The sequence below is a fragment of the Schistosoma mansoni genome, chromosome 4 (assembly GCF_000237925.1).
Source record: "Schistosoma mansoni strain Puerto Rico chromosome 4, complete genome".
Taxonomy (NCBI): domain Eukaryota; kingdom Metazoa; phylum Platyhelminthes; class Trematoda; order Strigeidida; family Schistosomatidae; genus Schistosoma; species Schistosoma mansoni.
In genome coordinates, this window is record NC_031498.1 from 28,193,564 (window position 1) to 28,211,491 (window position 17,928).

Here is a 17,928-nt window from a genome sequence, read left to right on the forward strand (position 1 = left end):
TTTATGGTATCACCGCTTATTTCTTTCGAACCTACTTTTACACTATTTTATATTCAAAATAGATCCATTATTTTGTATAGCCCTAAAGTTTCAGTTCACGTTTGAGTAACACAATGAAAAATGCATAAGTTTAACTATTAAAATTATAATCTATAATGATCATTCTGCCCTCGATTCACAATTCTTACTGAGTGCGTTAAAAGTATGGGATTTGCAAATTGTTTGATTTCATGAGGTTATTCACTAGGTCTTTTAAGTAGCATTGACCTAATCTTGGTAACGTTTGAAATCTGAAGACAAATTTTTTCCATTTAGCAAGGAAATCTGAATAAAACAGCTTTGGAAATGAAGTTTTGATATTTTGTATGTGTCATCTTGTACTTGAAAGGTTGGAGACCAACTTCCTTGTAGCTTCTTAGTCTTAAGGGGTCATCTCATCTTGATCTCTTAACACCATACAGAAGGAGGGTACTTCAATCCCGAGGCTGTTTTATGTACATAAAACATTGGCATTTATAAGACTATGCATCACCTTAGTTTCCCAGAATCTTGTGGACACTATGCCGAAATTGGCAACGGTCAGTCGCTTTCCACGGATTTCCTGTAAGTTTCCGAAGAATGCTGACTGGTCGAAGTGCTATCAGAATTGTCACGGCTTCTGTACGCTTTTTAGACTTCTCTAAACAGTACAATAAATTGACTATTATCCTTCTAACCTATCTAATAAGGAGTAATATTGTCATTAGGATTGATAACTATTTTGTATAAAGTATATTTGCTTTACGATCATAATGATTACTGTATTTGTTTTCTCCAGCTTATCTCTGAATCATATTCTCCTGTTCAGTTAGATATTACTACATTGAAAGCGATTTCTTTCAATGAAGTGATAATTGTCAATAATCCTCCACTAAAGCCACGTTATTACAAATCTGTTTTACCTGATGTTAGTATTACACAATGTATCGTTTGTCATAAGGTGAGAATGATTTATGTTACATTATTAAGATAAGATGTTTATAAAAGTTATATAATTTCGAAACTTGGAAGTTGGATTACGGACTGTTTTATTCTAGGCATCCACTGAAAACCGTGATACACTGAGCATCTAGTTTGACTGAAGTTGAAACTTCGGTCGTATGCAATCATCAGTCGCTAAGTGTCGGAGTCAGACTTTACATGTCACTCTGTAAGTGCAGTAAATCTAGGTTACCGAATTCGAATCCAGAATAGTCCAGATTTTTAACTTAAGCTCTAATTACGCATTCTTACGATGTCTTAAACTAAGATGAAGCGATTGCCCAGTTCACCCCTTTTCTCAGTAAATTTTTAACTATGAAATCAGTCCGTAATGTATTATATCGTAGTATAAATGTTGATTTACTGTAATTTGAAATAGTTGGTTCTTTTGATAATTTTCGAAAATGTAATGAAAAGACAAAGTCTATTAGGACTTTTTCAATGATAGATTAATACAATGCACTTTGAACAACAATTGAATTACATGTTAATTTGATAAGACATATAATTGTGAGAAATAATAGTCAAATTGTTTCAATCACATAACTTCCAACCATGGTTTATTTAGTTAGTATTGAACAGTAAGTGTTAGTTACTATTAGCATAGGAAGAGATTGGATTTCCGTATGACTGTGGTTTGAACAAATTGAAATGTTCACCTTAGACAAGTTGATAAAGTCTAAGTTAAGATCAGTCTTCTGAAGAGTCTCAACTTTGTGTTTGTACAATGGAGGAAGGTGACTGTTCGTCATCTACTCTTATCTAGTCATTACCTTTATTTCAGTGTATTTTCATCCACTCTTACTAATAAAACATCCATACTCCTCCCCATTTACGTTAGTTCAGATAGACATGGATATAAATTAGTAACACAGTCGGACGTAATGTAAACGTTTGTATACTGTTTAGGTTTCTGTCCAATGACTTTGATTATCTGGCATATTCTACTGGTAACAAACTTAATTCTTTCTTTCATTACAAGGTTATATGATCCACCAATGAATTATAGGGTGATGTATACAAAATGTGTAGGTATCTCTGAATCTACTATGATCTTTCTATAAGTTTTTGAGCGTTAATGAATGCCACGAAGTGCTTTAATCAAAGGAGTTAATATGGATGTTTGAAACAGAAGCGAAAATTGAAATGAATGGAAGAACACAATATATGATATTAAACCGTGTTAAGAGTTTGACGCATAGTTTACTAATGCGGATTAAGTTGATAATTATACACGAGGATAGTCGACATGAATATTTCAATAACAATCATTTACATGATCAACCTGGAGTCAGATTAAGGGCTACTAAAATGGTCAGCCCGTCAACAACATCGTCCGATCTAATTGGCGTCAAAATGCCAAGAAAGTCATACTTACTGCCTTCTCGTGGCATTACTGTTGTTTACGAAATTGAGAGGACGAAAAGCGAATATCCGGCGCTTTAATAGGGTCGGTGGACACGGGAAGTCCACCTAAAGGAGTTGGAAAACCCTGATTCCAAAACAATGGTGCACATTGACTCCAGTATCCTGAGGGAACAAATAGCGTATGAAGCAATTGTTGGTCACTGGCTACCATGGGACTGCATCTCCTCACGATGCTCCACTGCCTTGTGGATCAGACTGTTAGGTCAAAGGCTCCGGGTGTGGCACCCTAAGAAAACCATCTGCTTCAGTTTGGCACCTGAGCAGTATCACAGTCCTCACACAAATCAAATGAGATTTGTGAGGCGCATATAAATCTGGCTCCCCATTGTACCAATATTTATGTGTTTAAATAAATAATAAATAAATCCCGTGTTGATCCATCAGCTCTCGTGTTTAAGAGAACGTCTTCAAAGGCTATTCTACCCTCAATTTCTTCTCCATACGTAAACTTAATGATTGAATGTACTTCATTAAGAATTTCCATTTGCGATGTACTATCTTGTTATTTTTACTTTATCCAAAGAGAATATTGTCTGGTTTATCTATATTGCTTGTTTGTTTGGTTTTCATATTCTTCAGCTATTTTACACTGATGACTATGAATTAATCTCATTACAACAAGGTTATTGTCCATATTGTCATACAGTAAAAGAATAAACAACAATATCTCCTTCCGACGTATACATGCAACCATTAATAATGACAGATATTGTGTTTATCATTTATGTTAAAATAAAGTTAATATTGAACTTTGAATTATATAAATATTGAACATTGTACAATGAATGAATAGAAAGTTTGTTTTAATAAACTAATATGAAAATGACTTTTGAATTTTCTTCTTCTCATTAAGTTTAATTTAAAAAGTTAAAGTTGTCAGTCAGTCAGCTACAACTTAGGAGCAGGCGCAAATATGCTGTTGACCATCAACGTTAATGATCTATGTCGAATAATTGAAGGCCTATTCGAGTTAGACGGGAACGGTGTAACGAACGAGCTAACCTCGAATTCACACCTTGCGATCAGCACCTTACGTGGATTGCCCCATCGACGCATCAAGGGACCATGGATGCTCTGAAGACTGTACAACACAAAGGACGTTATTGCAGGAATATATTAGTTAAAGTAGCTACAAGCGAAAGTAGAACCACTGCCGCATGGGCCAGTCCATGGCGTATGATTAACTGATGCGCGTTGATTGTCCTTGGCCTTGACGGGGATCGATGATCTGTTCGATACTTAGTGACCCAACTGCCGCATGATTTGGCTAGGATTCAGTGACATTTCACTGGTCCTACAATGCATCGGTCCAAGTTGCCACATCCTATTAGCACAACAAGATGAACACCAAATTCATAGAATTAGTTACTTCAATGGTAGTAATATATATAAGAAAGATTGTATATAAGGATATAGTACAGGAAGAAAGATAGATATGTAGCAATTTTAATCTCATAGTTTAAGGGAAGACAGAGAGTGTATACACCTACGCCATTGTGATCGATTCTGAACCATGTCACACAGAGTCTACAACCACTGATTACGATAGTCGCGTGGACCTTAACCAAGTAGTCTGCATCTACTAACATGGCTCAAAGTAGAAGTTAGTGACTTCAAGCACTGAAGTTGGATAATAACTTATTTAAATACACTAAATATAGTTTATTTGGTAACAGTATCATATAATGTAGAAACGGTGAATTATGTTATGTAACATTGTTAATTTATGTATGATGGGTTTTACAAATGGATAGAATTTTGTTACTAATTAGGTGTTATCAGTCAGTTATTTATACAACATTTGAAACATTATAATTAAAACTAGGGTGAATTTTTGTTAGATTGTGTAGCCGAGTGCACTTTTTATATATGACGTGACGAACCCCGCCAATTGGAGAGTAGTGAATTTATTGATCGGACCAATGACACACAAAAGCCACATGAGCAGTCTAGAGTACTTTTCGGTCCTGCTTTCTGCCTAGCCCAGCCAGTTAAGTCCAGAACACCAATTACAGCCTCTGCAATATGAATAATTTATTTCAAGCATACCGGGTTTATATAACAAACAGACAGATCACATCGTACCATAAAATAGGGAACAACATTTGTACAAGATCTAGCCAAATGTGGCTGTGAATAAGGGGAACAGTAATTAATGGACGCAGTATAACTCAGGAATGGTAAATCGTATACTAATAGTCAATGGATCAAAATAAAGCTTATAATAAGAGGGACACGAATGTGAATAGTTTAGTTACTTAACAACTATACAATAGGAAATATACATATCGTAGTGGTGCATAAATAGTCCACAAAACTTACTACTCATAATTGTCTTCGGGATATAACGGTTTTCGTAATCAGTTAATTATTACAAATAGTTACGTCTCGGGTTCGAGCCTCACGTGCGAGATCGTGGATATTCACTTCTTAGGAGTCCAATACTAAGACGAAACAGTCGTTCAGTGCTTCCAGGTTTTCAATGTTGGCTCAGCTTGGATCGAATCGTGAATTCAACTTTGAAAATCCAAATAGATTAGTGAAACTATGTACCTTTATTAACTTGTGCAACACATTCCTACTCATTGCCTATTACAATGAGCTAATCTGCTTAACATTATCGATGGTTAAAAGAAGTCACAAATTAGTGTTTCAAGCCATTTAAGAAAGTAAAGACTTGCCGATTGTGTTTCGCTCGGTAATTACATTTGATGAGTTTCAAATTTCCCAGTTTCCGTTGTCATATTACTGTTCAGATAATTATAACTTCCATTGTAGAGCTTTTGTTCAATTGTATAAGTTTTTTTGGTTCTGTATCACTGGTAACTTACTGTTACATTATTCAAGGTTATTTCTAACTGAAGAATTAAAAGGTTAGCCTAGTTACTATAAGCGAAGTCGTTGCTACAGTTAACTGACACATTTAGACTGTAGTGCTGAATAATGTTGATAAATTTGCACTAATAATTCTACATAGGAAGATAACAGATATTAGACTCAGTTCTTTTTGAATAAGTCATAATTATGAGAGCACAAACTGTATCTTCATTAATCACAATAATGCAAGTCATTAATCTTGGTAAAAAATACTTCAGAGGAATGATGTCAGTTGGCAGTTAAATGAGTTCAATCATCTAGCTCTGTATTTTGTCTATTTTAAGCTCTCTCTCTGTAGGTTACAACTAACCTACGTCCTATATGTGAATTATTTGTGACGACTGAATCAATTTCTCTATTAAATCTAATCCTCATTTATTGAATTCAGTAACAATATAAATGATATCTAGATGTCAAGCAAATAAATAATTAGTAGTAGTGTTCCCTGAATATACTACTCATTAGTAACTCATATTCTATCACAAAACATTTCATTGTATTAAGTGATTGGTTTAATGACAGAATTATCTCACACAGATCTTTCAAGCCTTCAGCTTGTTGAAGAAACATAAAAAAGAGTCATTTATTAACACTTTTCAATTGCAGGCTATATAGCAAGACTTATTATCTGTCATCACAGATTAATAACTGTGAAATGAAGATATCAATTAACGTGTATGATAACACTACAATTAAAAGATATGTTCATACTGCATGAATAGTGATAGTGAAAGTAGTATTTTAAGTAGTATAGTTAAACTTTAGTTCCACAACCTATTATGATTGTGTAAAACAGTCTACCATACCGAGTAATTCATAAAATTAGATGCTGTAGTATATTAGGCGATGCCTAGCGCCTAAAATCTGATAAGACTTAAATTATCACTATGGGGATTGTTAAGGTTGCTGGATAACTTTCGAAAACCTGGCTTATAGGTTAATAAGCATTTGAACGTGAGATTAGAGGTCCTTGGCTCAGCTCCCAAATGTGTGTGTGAGTACTATTGAATAGTCCCATTCTAGGACGAGACGGTCTTTCAATCCTTTCAGATTTTTAATAGTTATTTACTCCTTCTCCACCTTGATTTCATGCTAGTTGGAACCCTTCATAAATGTTTGTCTGTAATATTGAATTAGGTTCAAACCTCATAAACTAACCTCTCTCACATCAAGATGATAGATACATCCTTCTTTTGAGTATCAATCAGTACGAAACCTATCAATTAGGATTTCCACCCGCCTATCTCAGCTACCTAATATAATTGAATATAGGTTAAAAACTCGCCAAACAAGCCAGCAAGTCAATATCCTTACATAGGAAACGTGTTTATTCTCATATGATTTTATCAAGTAATTTTTAAAAATTTCAGTGGTCGAAATCATGAGTCAATTGAAGCTAGACCACCATGGAAAACCTGGAAGCACTAACCCACCGTTTCGTCCTATTGTGACTCTTCAGAAGTGCGCATGCACGATCCCACACAGCGAGATTCAAATCCAGGAACTATCACTCTTGCGAGTGGGTGTTTAACCAACAGACCACTGAACCGCCATCCAACAGTGTTAATGTCTAACTTCAATCGATTCACGAAATTGAGCAACACAACCACTACTGTCTTCAGTGAGTTACTATCTCAAAGCAGACCCACCTGAACTCCAATGGCCACTGCTTCTTACTAGAACTCCAGGAAATACCTATTGAAGCCAGTCACTAGTGAGCATATGATTAAGATCAGAAGGGGTTTTGTGGATATTATAGTAATTTCAACAGTTGAAATTATGAGTCAATTGAAGCTAGACCACCATAGAAAACCTGGATGCACTGGACCACCGTTTCATCCTATTGTTGGACTTCTCAGAAGTGCGTATGCACGATCTCGTTTCATGAGATTCAAACCCAGGACCTATCAATCGAGGATGCGCACTGCTAAGGAGTCCCACAATAGGATGAAACGGCCGTCCAGTGCTTCCAGGTTTTCTATGATGATCTAGGTTCAATTGAAATTACTATAATATCCACAAAACCCCTTCTGATTTTAATTTTTAAAAAAATCTGATTTAGAAAAATATGGCGTAGGTTAGTTTTTTTTATGATTTTTATCAGACAATTTGGAATTCTACAAAGTTGAACATTGAATCATCGAAATATTATGAAGAGATAAACAGATGTCTCAATATAGTGATTTTTGAAATTTTATTTTTAGTGGCTTAAGTAAATCGATGATGATGATGATAATGATCATAATAACAAATATCAACCCGTAAAAACAAAAAATATTATTTACGTAAATAGAAGAAAACTAATTATAAACATAATATCAACATAATAGAACATTTAATGCTAAATAATTGTATCTATGCCCCCCCCTTTGTATATCTCATAGAAACTTATGATTACATAACACTTGGTAACAAAATCATAAAAAAAAAAAACGAAAAAATTAATTAATCCACGTCTTCAACAGCTTATTCCAAAATAAACTTTATTCTTTATTTAAACAAAAATTTTTAAAAAAAATTGAACATTGAACATTTTAATGATTTAATGATTCAAAAAAATTATAAAAATACAAAGCGGAAATTTTGATTATTTTGTGTAAACAAACAAACGAACAAACGAAAAATAAAAATGATATTGAAACAATTTTTCATTCTAATTGTTATATTGGGTAAATAATAATGCTAATAATAATAATAATAATAATAATAATAATAATAATGATAATAATAATAATAGTAATGATGGTAATAATGTTGTATCTTATTTTATACTCATATTCATCAAAATTAGAACGAATAGCTTGACAAAAATTGAGCGTCAATTATAAAGAAGTCATTATATGTGAAATAATTTAATTCCAATGTTTCGTCCATCTAACTTGTCTAAACTTCTTCAGGGTTATAATCCAAATATGATTAGTTTAATGTAGTCTAGATTACTCTGAAGAAGTCCAGACAAGTTAGCTGGACGAAACGTTGGAACTACTTCAAATTTCAATAGTTGTATCTTATTGTTTATTATTTCGTTTTCATTTTTTTATTATTTTTTTGACTGTAGGTGTAAGTGAAGTGACTTTTGGAAATGAAGAGAATGTAAGTATAAACAAACAGTTTTATTTATTTTCAATTAAGTGTTAAATATAATGATTTCTTATTGAAATACATTAGGTTGATATATTATTATATATACCTCTCTAATTGAATGTCAATTTTTCTAATAGTTGAATTCATGAGTTGATTGAAGCTAGATCACCATGGAAAACTTGGAAGTACTGGACGATTGTTTCCTACTAGTATAGGACTTCTTAGCAGCACGTATCCATGTCCTTGCTTCCTGGGTTTGGGATTCAGGACCTTCGGTCTCGCGCACAAACATGGGATCGTGGATGTGTACTGCTGAGGACAAAACGTCCGTTCAGTGATTTCAGATTTTCCATGGTTGTCTATCTTTAATTGACTCATGAATTTAAGTATTAAATTACTACAATCTCCAAAAAACCTCACACTATTAATGTGTTATTCTTCAAATGACATGTTAGTTTAAGTTACTAGAAGTCAATAAATCAAGGAACAAAATTTTAGAATGTATTGAAAGATCTATTTATTGTTTAATGAGTGGTTCACACAACTATTAATAACACTGTACACTACACTACCTTGAATGTTAGTCCAAAATTGAAGTGTAACTTTTCAATAATCAGCGTCGTAAAGCTGAGTTTGTAACAGCATGATAACATAACTAGACGGTATCGAGTTCAACCATAAATCAGAATTTCCGAGTTTCCACTTCATCTTGAATTTCAAGTGTATGAAATAAGAATAACCTATGAACCTATGGAACAACCTTATGATCAGTTGATGTCTGTTTGCCATAAAAATCTGTTTCAGTATCACTTCTGTATATTTTTGTATCCTCATATTTTTAGACTGGTTTGGTAGGAAAATTATACTAATTAATCCAGTTTTCATTAAGATTTTGAGATCGTCGAGAAGCTTTGTAACTCGAGGGGAAGATTTCGAAAGACTTTTGTTCTCTAAGCTAAATGAATGAATCGTGGAGCTTTCATCTTTCTTCTGAACGACATTATCAGCACAAACTTCAAGTAGAAGTCTGTTATATAATACTTATGTAGTGAACAGGAATACTAGTTAGGGACAATCGAATATATTTAGCCACAAAATTACAGAATATGTCATTAACATATAGGAACCATATAGTGAACAGTTAATTTGCAAAATAACAATCAATTGTCTTAATTTGACTGTTCCTTTTGCAAATATCCGTCCATAGTCTCCGATTATAATTGTTCATGCATTTTCGTACCAATTGCGTGCCGTTCCCGTTCTCTCCTTATTGATCTTCTACTGAAATAAATTCAATGCCCGACCATCACCATATACTACTTATGTGGATATCAGTAACCCACACCACACTTCTATGTAATTTAAATGTTAGCCATAGAGAAAAAGTGCAACTAAGATGACATTATTACGGTGATAATATCTACTTAACTATTCAAATTATGTGACATTCCTTTTAATCAATATTGTTTACCTCATTTCAAAACAATCTTTTTTTTCCATTTTATGCTTTTCTTTAGATATACTCTGAACAATTAGAAAGACCACAATGTCATCTCTGTAAGACTTGACCTAGTTTTTTCCTTCTTAGAAACTAATTCAAGTTGTTTTTTACTCAAATCTTGTTGATATGAAACGCATTGAAACACGAACCCGTTTCCCTGTAACAAAGTAGATGATACTATTCACTAAATATCCTGCTTCATACATTGTGATACGTATCTACAGTAGGGTCATATTTTGAATGATAATCAATATAACTGTGAAATAAGCTTCAGTCACCAATAAGTGCACTTGACCAGAAGAATTTAAATTTACCACTAAGATAATCTCATTTTTTATAGGACTGAAATGTATCTGATGTTTAGTGTCAACTGGAAGTGGGCAACAATATGTTCTAAACTTCAGAACATTATTTTTTGGTAATCATTTGCGTTATAATAGACCTATATCTGACTCCAGTTGGATTGTATGCTGATTGTCATTGAGATATACATATCGCCAATCCTCGTATATAGTTATCGACTTAAATTACGTTGGTGAATAACGAAACTAAATAAGTCAGAAACGAGAATGAAGTTTCAAATACGTATATTTCGTTCACTCACTGATCTGGACAGAAAATGAAAGAAATGAATCGAACAAAAGTGAGCTAAGCGAAATGATGCGCGGTGGAGAAGGCATATCAGCCAACTCGATTCAATCAAGCGTGAATCGACAAAAATGAGTTACAGACATGTGATGAATGGGTTAAGAAATGCACAAACACGCTCATATAAAAACAGTCAAAGCTGATAAGTGAATAATTAACAAGATCAAGACTCAAGAAGAATGAGTAAACTGACCTGTCCAGAAGATAGAATAAGGTACATCGGCTTAAAATGGCAACCGACACTACAGTGTTTATAGCCCAGGAAACTCATATTCTCCTATAAATTAGACAAAATAGTTTACGAAAAAATTTTTTTTCAGCGATTAAAAATTTCTGACGATTCATTTAGTTACGGTAGAAACTATAGAATTAAACTCTACTATTGCTTTGAATTAAAGATTTAAAAAGTATTTTCTTTTCCCGACAACGATACTATTTCAAGTAGTCACTATGGTTTCAGATAGAATATTTAACAAGTTATAATCAAGATAAGACTATTATTTATTATAATTCCATTTTAACTACAGAGTTATCTTCAAAAGAATGACAATTTCCTGAATGAATCATAAACGGAGACTCTATTGAAACCTCCACAGAAGTAAAACTGTACAGCCGTTACATTGACTAAATGTGTCGATTGATCTAGGAAAATGATTGATTCTAAACTACAAGTCTGAGACCCAGCCTTCCATATTTAGTGAGAAATAGTGAAGACTATGGATTATATTTTGAATATGAGTTATGTTGCATGGTATTCCAGAGATCTGAAAGATTATCAAGTTATGGTTAATTGTTTCTTGATTCTCGGTACGTTTTCCAACCTATGCAGATACGTGAATGTTTGTCCCACTGTATGAGGGAACATTTAACACGCTATTCTAAAATTTAAGCTCACATAGCTACACTCGAAAGTCTTAGATCTGATTCTCAATGAAGTCATAAGTATTCATTACTGATGAGTTTCATACTAGAACATAACGCCTGTCCAGTGCTTCTTAGTACCTTTAGTAATATCAAATCCTGATGAATATCATCTACAAAATTTGTTTATTTTATGAGTATTCTTCTCCTTCTTTCGTTAACTGGATAATCATAATCGTTTTTTTTTCAGTATGCGGACTTTGTAGACGTATAGGAAGACTGATAAAAATATTCCTTGAAGATGAACCATTCATCCCATTAACTTCAAGAGTATTATATCAGATGTGCAAATTAATTCCTGAAAGGCATTGGAGAAATGAGGTAACATACTCATATTATTATTATTATTGTTTTTCCGTGAAATACTAACACCTTTATCTTTAATTAAGATGTTTTAAAAATTACTTTTAAGCAGTACTCTTCACAGAATAATAAGGTAAAATTTCATGTTTAAATGAAGTACATTAAGAAAGACATTCGAACCCAGGACCTATCACTCTCGCGCTCAAGCACTTAAACGATAGACCACTGAGCTGGCATCCAACGGTGTTAATGTTTAACTTCAAACAATCCACAAAATCGAGCAGCCATTCACCAATGTCTTCAGTGAGTTGATATCTCCCAACAGACCTGGTTGAACTCCACTGGTTACTGCTTCTCACTAAAACTCCAGAAACTCCAGGTTTTCAATGGTGGTCTAGCTTCAATTGACTCATGATCTCAACTATATAAAATCACTAAAATCGCCACAAAACCCCTTTCTGATAGTGATCATATGCTCACTAGTGACTGGCTCCATGAGGTATTTCCTGGATTAAAGCATGTTTCGTTGATGATTGTACTGGTGCAGTCAGCGCTAGTCGATGCTTGGAGAAGACTCCAGAATCTTCTCATGTAAAAACTATAAACACACTAACCTATTTCTTATTGCGCTTCTTACTTCAATCTAGCCATTTTATTCGGGAAATAATTTCTTCCCTGTTCAACCACGTTCTAATTCAGGGACTCGTCGAGTGTATTGGTTTCCAATAATACTAGGCAATAGGAATAGCTGCGTCATAATAAGAGAAAGTATAACAGTATAACAATTGTATTTCGATATAAATAGGAAGGTCTTAAGCAAGAAACATTTTCTAGAATAGTTATCTATCTCTCATATTATCAGTACCATAACATGTTTGACGATAAATGGCTATATTTAATCTTGATATCATATTACTTATTGAATGAATAAACTAGGTGAAATGACACCAACATTCTAATAACCTAATCTTATTTACTATCAAGTACGAAGTAATATATTTTAAGTGTGTAGTGTATGCTACTTATATCGATAGACGTGAATAGTATGTAACACCAATGGGAATTGGAAAACCTGACAATAGAACACTAAGAAGATCGAGTTGAAGAAAACAGAAAGAAATCTTGAATTGAAAGAGTCATACAGAATGTGAAGGACAATTGACAGAACTTTACAAATGAAGTGTTCAATGTATTGGTTCTCAAATTTTACTAAGACATTCTGTAATTTTTTATTCCGGTATATTCGATTGTACCCACTTGTGTTCTCCCTCACTACTAAATGTCTAGAAATTGACTAATTCCAACTTAATACCTAATTTATTGATTGAACTCATTTAAGAGGCATAGATTAGTTTGATTAGCTATGAGCCTGTTATTATCGTGTGAGCGCGTACGTACCCTGTTTAATATATAAATATGCTGATCCCCGCCAATCAGAGAACTGTGAATTATCGATCAGAGCTATGATACACAAAAGCCGTATGAGCAGTATTGAGTACTGCTGCCTAGACCAGCCAGTTAAGTCCACAACACTAATAACAGCCTCTGCAATATGAATCATTATTCTCAAACATACTGGGTTTATATACCAAACAAACTGACCACATCGTACTATAAACTAGAAAATAACATGTGAACAAGATTCAGCCAAATGTGGCTGTGAATAGGAGAAACAGTAATCAATAGACTGGGGATCGCTCAAGAACAGAAAATCGTATAATAATAGTCTATAGGTCAAAATAAAGCTTATATAATACTATTCATAAATCTCCACGGGATACAACAGAGCCACACTATATATAAATAAGAGTTAGTGATAATACCTGAAAGTACAGAAACTGAATTAGATGAAATGGGATTAAAACCTATGACTTAATGGATAAGATTATTAGTCACAATAGGGAATAAAATTCAGAGTCTTATACTTTAAGATGCTATGTATTATTCTATTGTTTCGTTCTTCCTTAATACTACTTATAAGTACTATAATATTGTCCATTTTTAATAGTGTCTAGATATTACACATTATTTACCGAGGAAAATTCATGAATTCGCTGATCATATAAATGTAACTTTGGAATGTTCTGTAAGTAAACTACTTACTACTATAAAACTTTTGTTTTAATAATCGAACTCCCTGTTTTCTTAATCTAGTACTCAAAGTATTACATACTTTAATAACTGTTATATCGATTGGGTGTGTGCCCTGTTTGATATATGGAGTTATAAGACTGCCAATCGGAGAGGAGAGAATTAATCGATTGCCCGATGATACACAAAAGCGTTATGAGCAGTCTTGAGCACTTATCAGTCCTGCTTTCTGCCTAGCCAAGCCAGTTAAGTCCAGAACATTCACCACGGGATAAAACAATAACATTTTATACAAAGTCTACATGACTTAAGTAAATTTGTATTGAACAGCTAAGTGGATAGTTGAATGAATTGCAATAATTTAAAACAGATAGTTTCATAAAAATAATTCGTTCATATCAACATTTTTATAAGCAAAGATGAATAGTGGTTAGCAGTGGAATCCAGGATGCGCGTTTCGTCCGATTCGGGACTCGTCAGCTGGATGTACCTGGATTCCACTGCTAGCCACTATCCATCTTTGCTTATAATGCTTGTAAATTAAGGTTATATCGAGGCAATACTCACAGTATGCACATATGCCAATTGGAGACTGATCAGTTGCAGGCCTAAACATCAATGGGAAGATTCAAACAAACAATACTGAGTGAATTTATGTACAATTTTATTTTATAAGCAAAAATGGATGGTAACTAGTAGTGAAATCCAGCTTGCGCGTTTCGTCCTATTTAGGACTCGTCAGCTGGATGTACCTGCATCTCAGAGTTAATATTCACTCCGGAACTTGAACCTATTACCGTTCACTTCAAAAGACATTATGTTATCCACTCAGCTACTGTGTTCTGATTGTCACTTGGTTGTGCGATGGGTGAAGTTTAAATTCACTTGATATTGTTTTCTTGTATCTTCCCATTGTTGTTAATCGAGTCCTAGAGTGAAGATCAACTCTGGGATGCAGGTACATCCAGCTGATAAGTCCTAAATAGAACAAAACGCGCGTCCTGGATTTCACTGCTAGCCATTATCCATCTTTGCTTATAAACATAATTCATGTTTTCAATCAGTTAATATACTTTGAAAAACTTATAATTCATTTTATTATATATTAGGAACTAGGGTTCTGTCACCATAAACACACAATGCTATCAAATTCTGAAATTACATCATGTAAGTATAACATTTCTTAAATACATATATTCTCGATGAATTGCTTATAATATTCTTTTGAAGTTAGTCAATGGAACATTTACCATTTTAACTGCTTAATATTGGCATGCACTATACGTAGGGTTTTAAAGTTGTAAAGTGGGCTAACCTAAATCTAATATTATACACTTATTAGTTTAAAGTCGTGGAGATTGTTGAGCTTGTAAGGACTTGTACTATGTCAAGCTCACATAGATCACTCTAACCTCTGAACAGATCAATCTATTCATTCTTCTCAAATCACAATTTTACCCTGTCACTTATTTGCTTATCAACCTTGACTGTTTTTATGGAGGCTTGTGTGTGCATTTCTTATACTTTTCATAACATGTCAGTAACTTATTTCTGTCTGATTATAAATATCGATTCACGCTTGATTAAATCGAATTGGCTCACAAGCCTTCTCCATTGCACGTCATCTAGAGTCACTTCTCTCTCTTCCATTCGTTTGCTTTTCTCCGTCTCCCTGATTGTTTGTTCGCATCAATGATTGTACGAAACTTCATTCTCGTATTTGACTTATTTAATTCCGTTGTTCACCAACGCGATTTAAATCGATGATTATATGCGACGATTAGCGACATGTATATTTCGATGACAAGCAACGAACAATCTGCCTGGAATCAGATCCCGGGCTCCTAGAAGCTTTTATTGTGATCGTGAACCGATAAGTGTTAGGTCATCAATGAAAGCCTTGAACACTGGTGTAAAACATGACAATAGGAAGGATGAATGTGTTCAATATAAGAAGTTACTTACTTACTTACTTACTTACTCCTGTTACCCCCAATGGAGCATTTTACGGTATGTTCTTTTATGTGAACTGTCTTATCGTCTGGTATCCAAGTGTTCTCCCAAAGCCGTGCTTTCGATACACCAAAACTCTTCATTCCATTTGACAATTACGATAACTTTGACGTCAAGTTCCGCCACACACTTTTTACAGTATTATGAGTAACGTCCACTGCATTGAATAACCGTAGAATGAAACTCCTCAGCAGTGATCATCCAAGGTCTCACACGCAAGGCTCGAACCCAAGACCTCCAGACCACGAAGCCGAGACCCAATGATATTACCATCTTACTTTAACCAATCCACAATATTGCGCGACCATCTTCCAATTCCTTTGTTTAGTTAAATTGATAAGTAACACATTGTACTATTCTCAACTCCTTCAATCCAGAGATAAAAACTTATAAAAAAAAGTTTGTTTCAATAAAGTTGAGTTGTACAGTTTCAAATTTAGTTTGTAACGCTTCAACTTCAATCTTTTAATGACTTTTAGGGCAAAGTTTCAGTCGATTCGCAAAACATTATTCTTTATTATATTTTTTCTTCAATTTAGGTATTAATGATCATATAAACTATGGCTTATCTTTAGCCAACTCACCAAAATATAAGGAGACGATCATAAAGAATATATGTACACATCATGCAGCTGATAAACACAAAGTAAGTATCCACATCTTTTAATGATTTGAATTAACATATTTCGAGATAGTTTTCATAATGAGGAACAATAGATCAGTAGTATTGCAGTGAACGAATAGGAACAAATGAAAATTACAGAGCATCTTAGTAAAATATGAGAATCATACAATAAACACTTCATTTGCTAACTGTGTCAATTGTCTCAAACTTGACTGTTTCTTCTGAGAAATGCCAATCAATCGCCTCGGACTTCTTTGATCTTTTGATTCCACACCAATAATTGTTTATTCTAGTTCTCTTTTCTTTGATCTTCTGAACCTTCTACGGTCAAGCATTTCACTTTTGATTGATGATACATACTACTTATATCTATGAACATTAGTAGCATACATCAAAATATCATTTCAACTGATATAAGTAAAGCTATAATATCAAATAATACAAACACTTGATCGTTTATCAACTCTCTAATATAAACTAACTCTCCTGTTGTAACGTGTGAGTAGCGTATGTGCGTGCCCAGTTGTTATATAGATTGATTGAGTGCCCTCTTAAAATATATGGACGTGCTGATTCCCGCCAATGATAGAAGAGCGGATTTATCGATTGCCCATTGATACACAAAAGCGTTATGAGCAGTCTTGAGCACTTATCAGTCCTGCTTTCTGCCTAGACCAGCCAGTTAAGTCCACAACATCAATAACAAGTTCTGCAATATGAATCATTATTCTCAAATATACTGGGTTTATATACCAAACAAACTGACCACATCGTACTATAAAATAGAAAATAACATTTGTACAAGATTAGGCCAAAAGTAGCTATGAATAAGGGGGACAGTAATCAATAGACTGGAGGTAACTCAACAATGGTAAATCGTACAATAATAGTCTAAGGGTCAAAATAAAGCTTATAATAAGAAGGACACGAATATGAATAGTTTAAGTACTTAACAACTATACCATAGGAAATATACTTATCATATTTGTCCATAAATACTTCTGGAAATTACCATTCATATATCTCCACCGGATATAACATCTCTATTATATACTTTTTTCTCAAATTTAATATTTCCATTTCTATCTAACTTAATATCTCATGTGATTGTTCTTTCAGTGTTTCGAAACTATAGAATCAATAATAACATTTCTACTTGAAATTACTATCTAAGTAAGTTTATATTACTATGGATAGAAGAAAATTATGACAATGTATACCTTCAAATTTGAATAGGAAAGAAAGTTTTATCAGAAGGAGGGTTTTGTGGAGATTTTTAGTAATTTTATAGTTGAAATCATTAGTCAATTGAAGCTAGACCATCATGAAAAACCTGGAAGCACTGGATGGCAGTTTCGTCTTATTGTGGAACTCCCCAGCAGTGCACATTCAAGATCATGACTGTTATAAACGTAAA

General features: G+C 33.6%; 2 protein-coding genes across 2 annotated transcripts in view; both read left to right on the forward strand.

Moving 5' to 3' along the window:
- Smp_194900 (putative wd-repeat protein) overlaps positions 1–3,105 on the forward strand; it is a gene marked incomplete at both ends in the record, with an annotated part of 52,714 nt that extends 49,609 nt beyond the window's left edge. The window contains 2 exons of the mRNA XM_018797391.1: positions 818–979; positions 3,028–3,105. Of these exons, the coding sequence (XP_018652437.1) occupies positions 818–979; positions 3,028–3,105 (240 nt within the window). The remainder of the gene's footprint in view (positions 1–817; positions 980–3,027) is intronic.
- A 4,849-nt stretch (positions 3,106–7,954) lies between these two features.
- Smp_194910 (hypothetical protein) lies at positions 7,955–17,684 on the forward strand (the record flags this gene model as incomplete). Its single annotated transcript, XM_018797392.1, has 8 exons — positions 7,955–7,994; positions 8,384–8,418; positions 9,927–9,966; positions 11,670–11,800; positions 13,791–13,868; positions 14,983–15,040; positions 16,426–16,532; positions 17,631–17,684. 8 exons carry the CDS (start codon positions 7,955–7,957, stop codon positions 17,682–17,684), a joined length of 543 nt encoding a protein of 180 aa, XP_018652438.1.
- Positions 17,685–17,928: the final 244 nt, after the last annotated feature.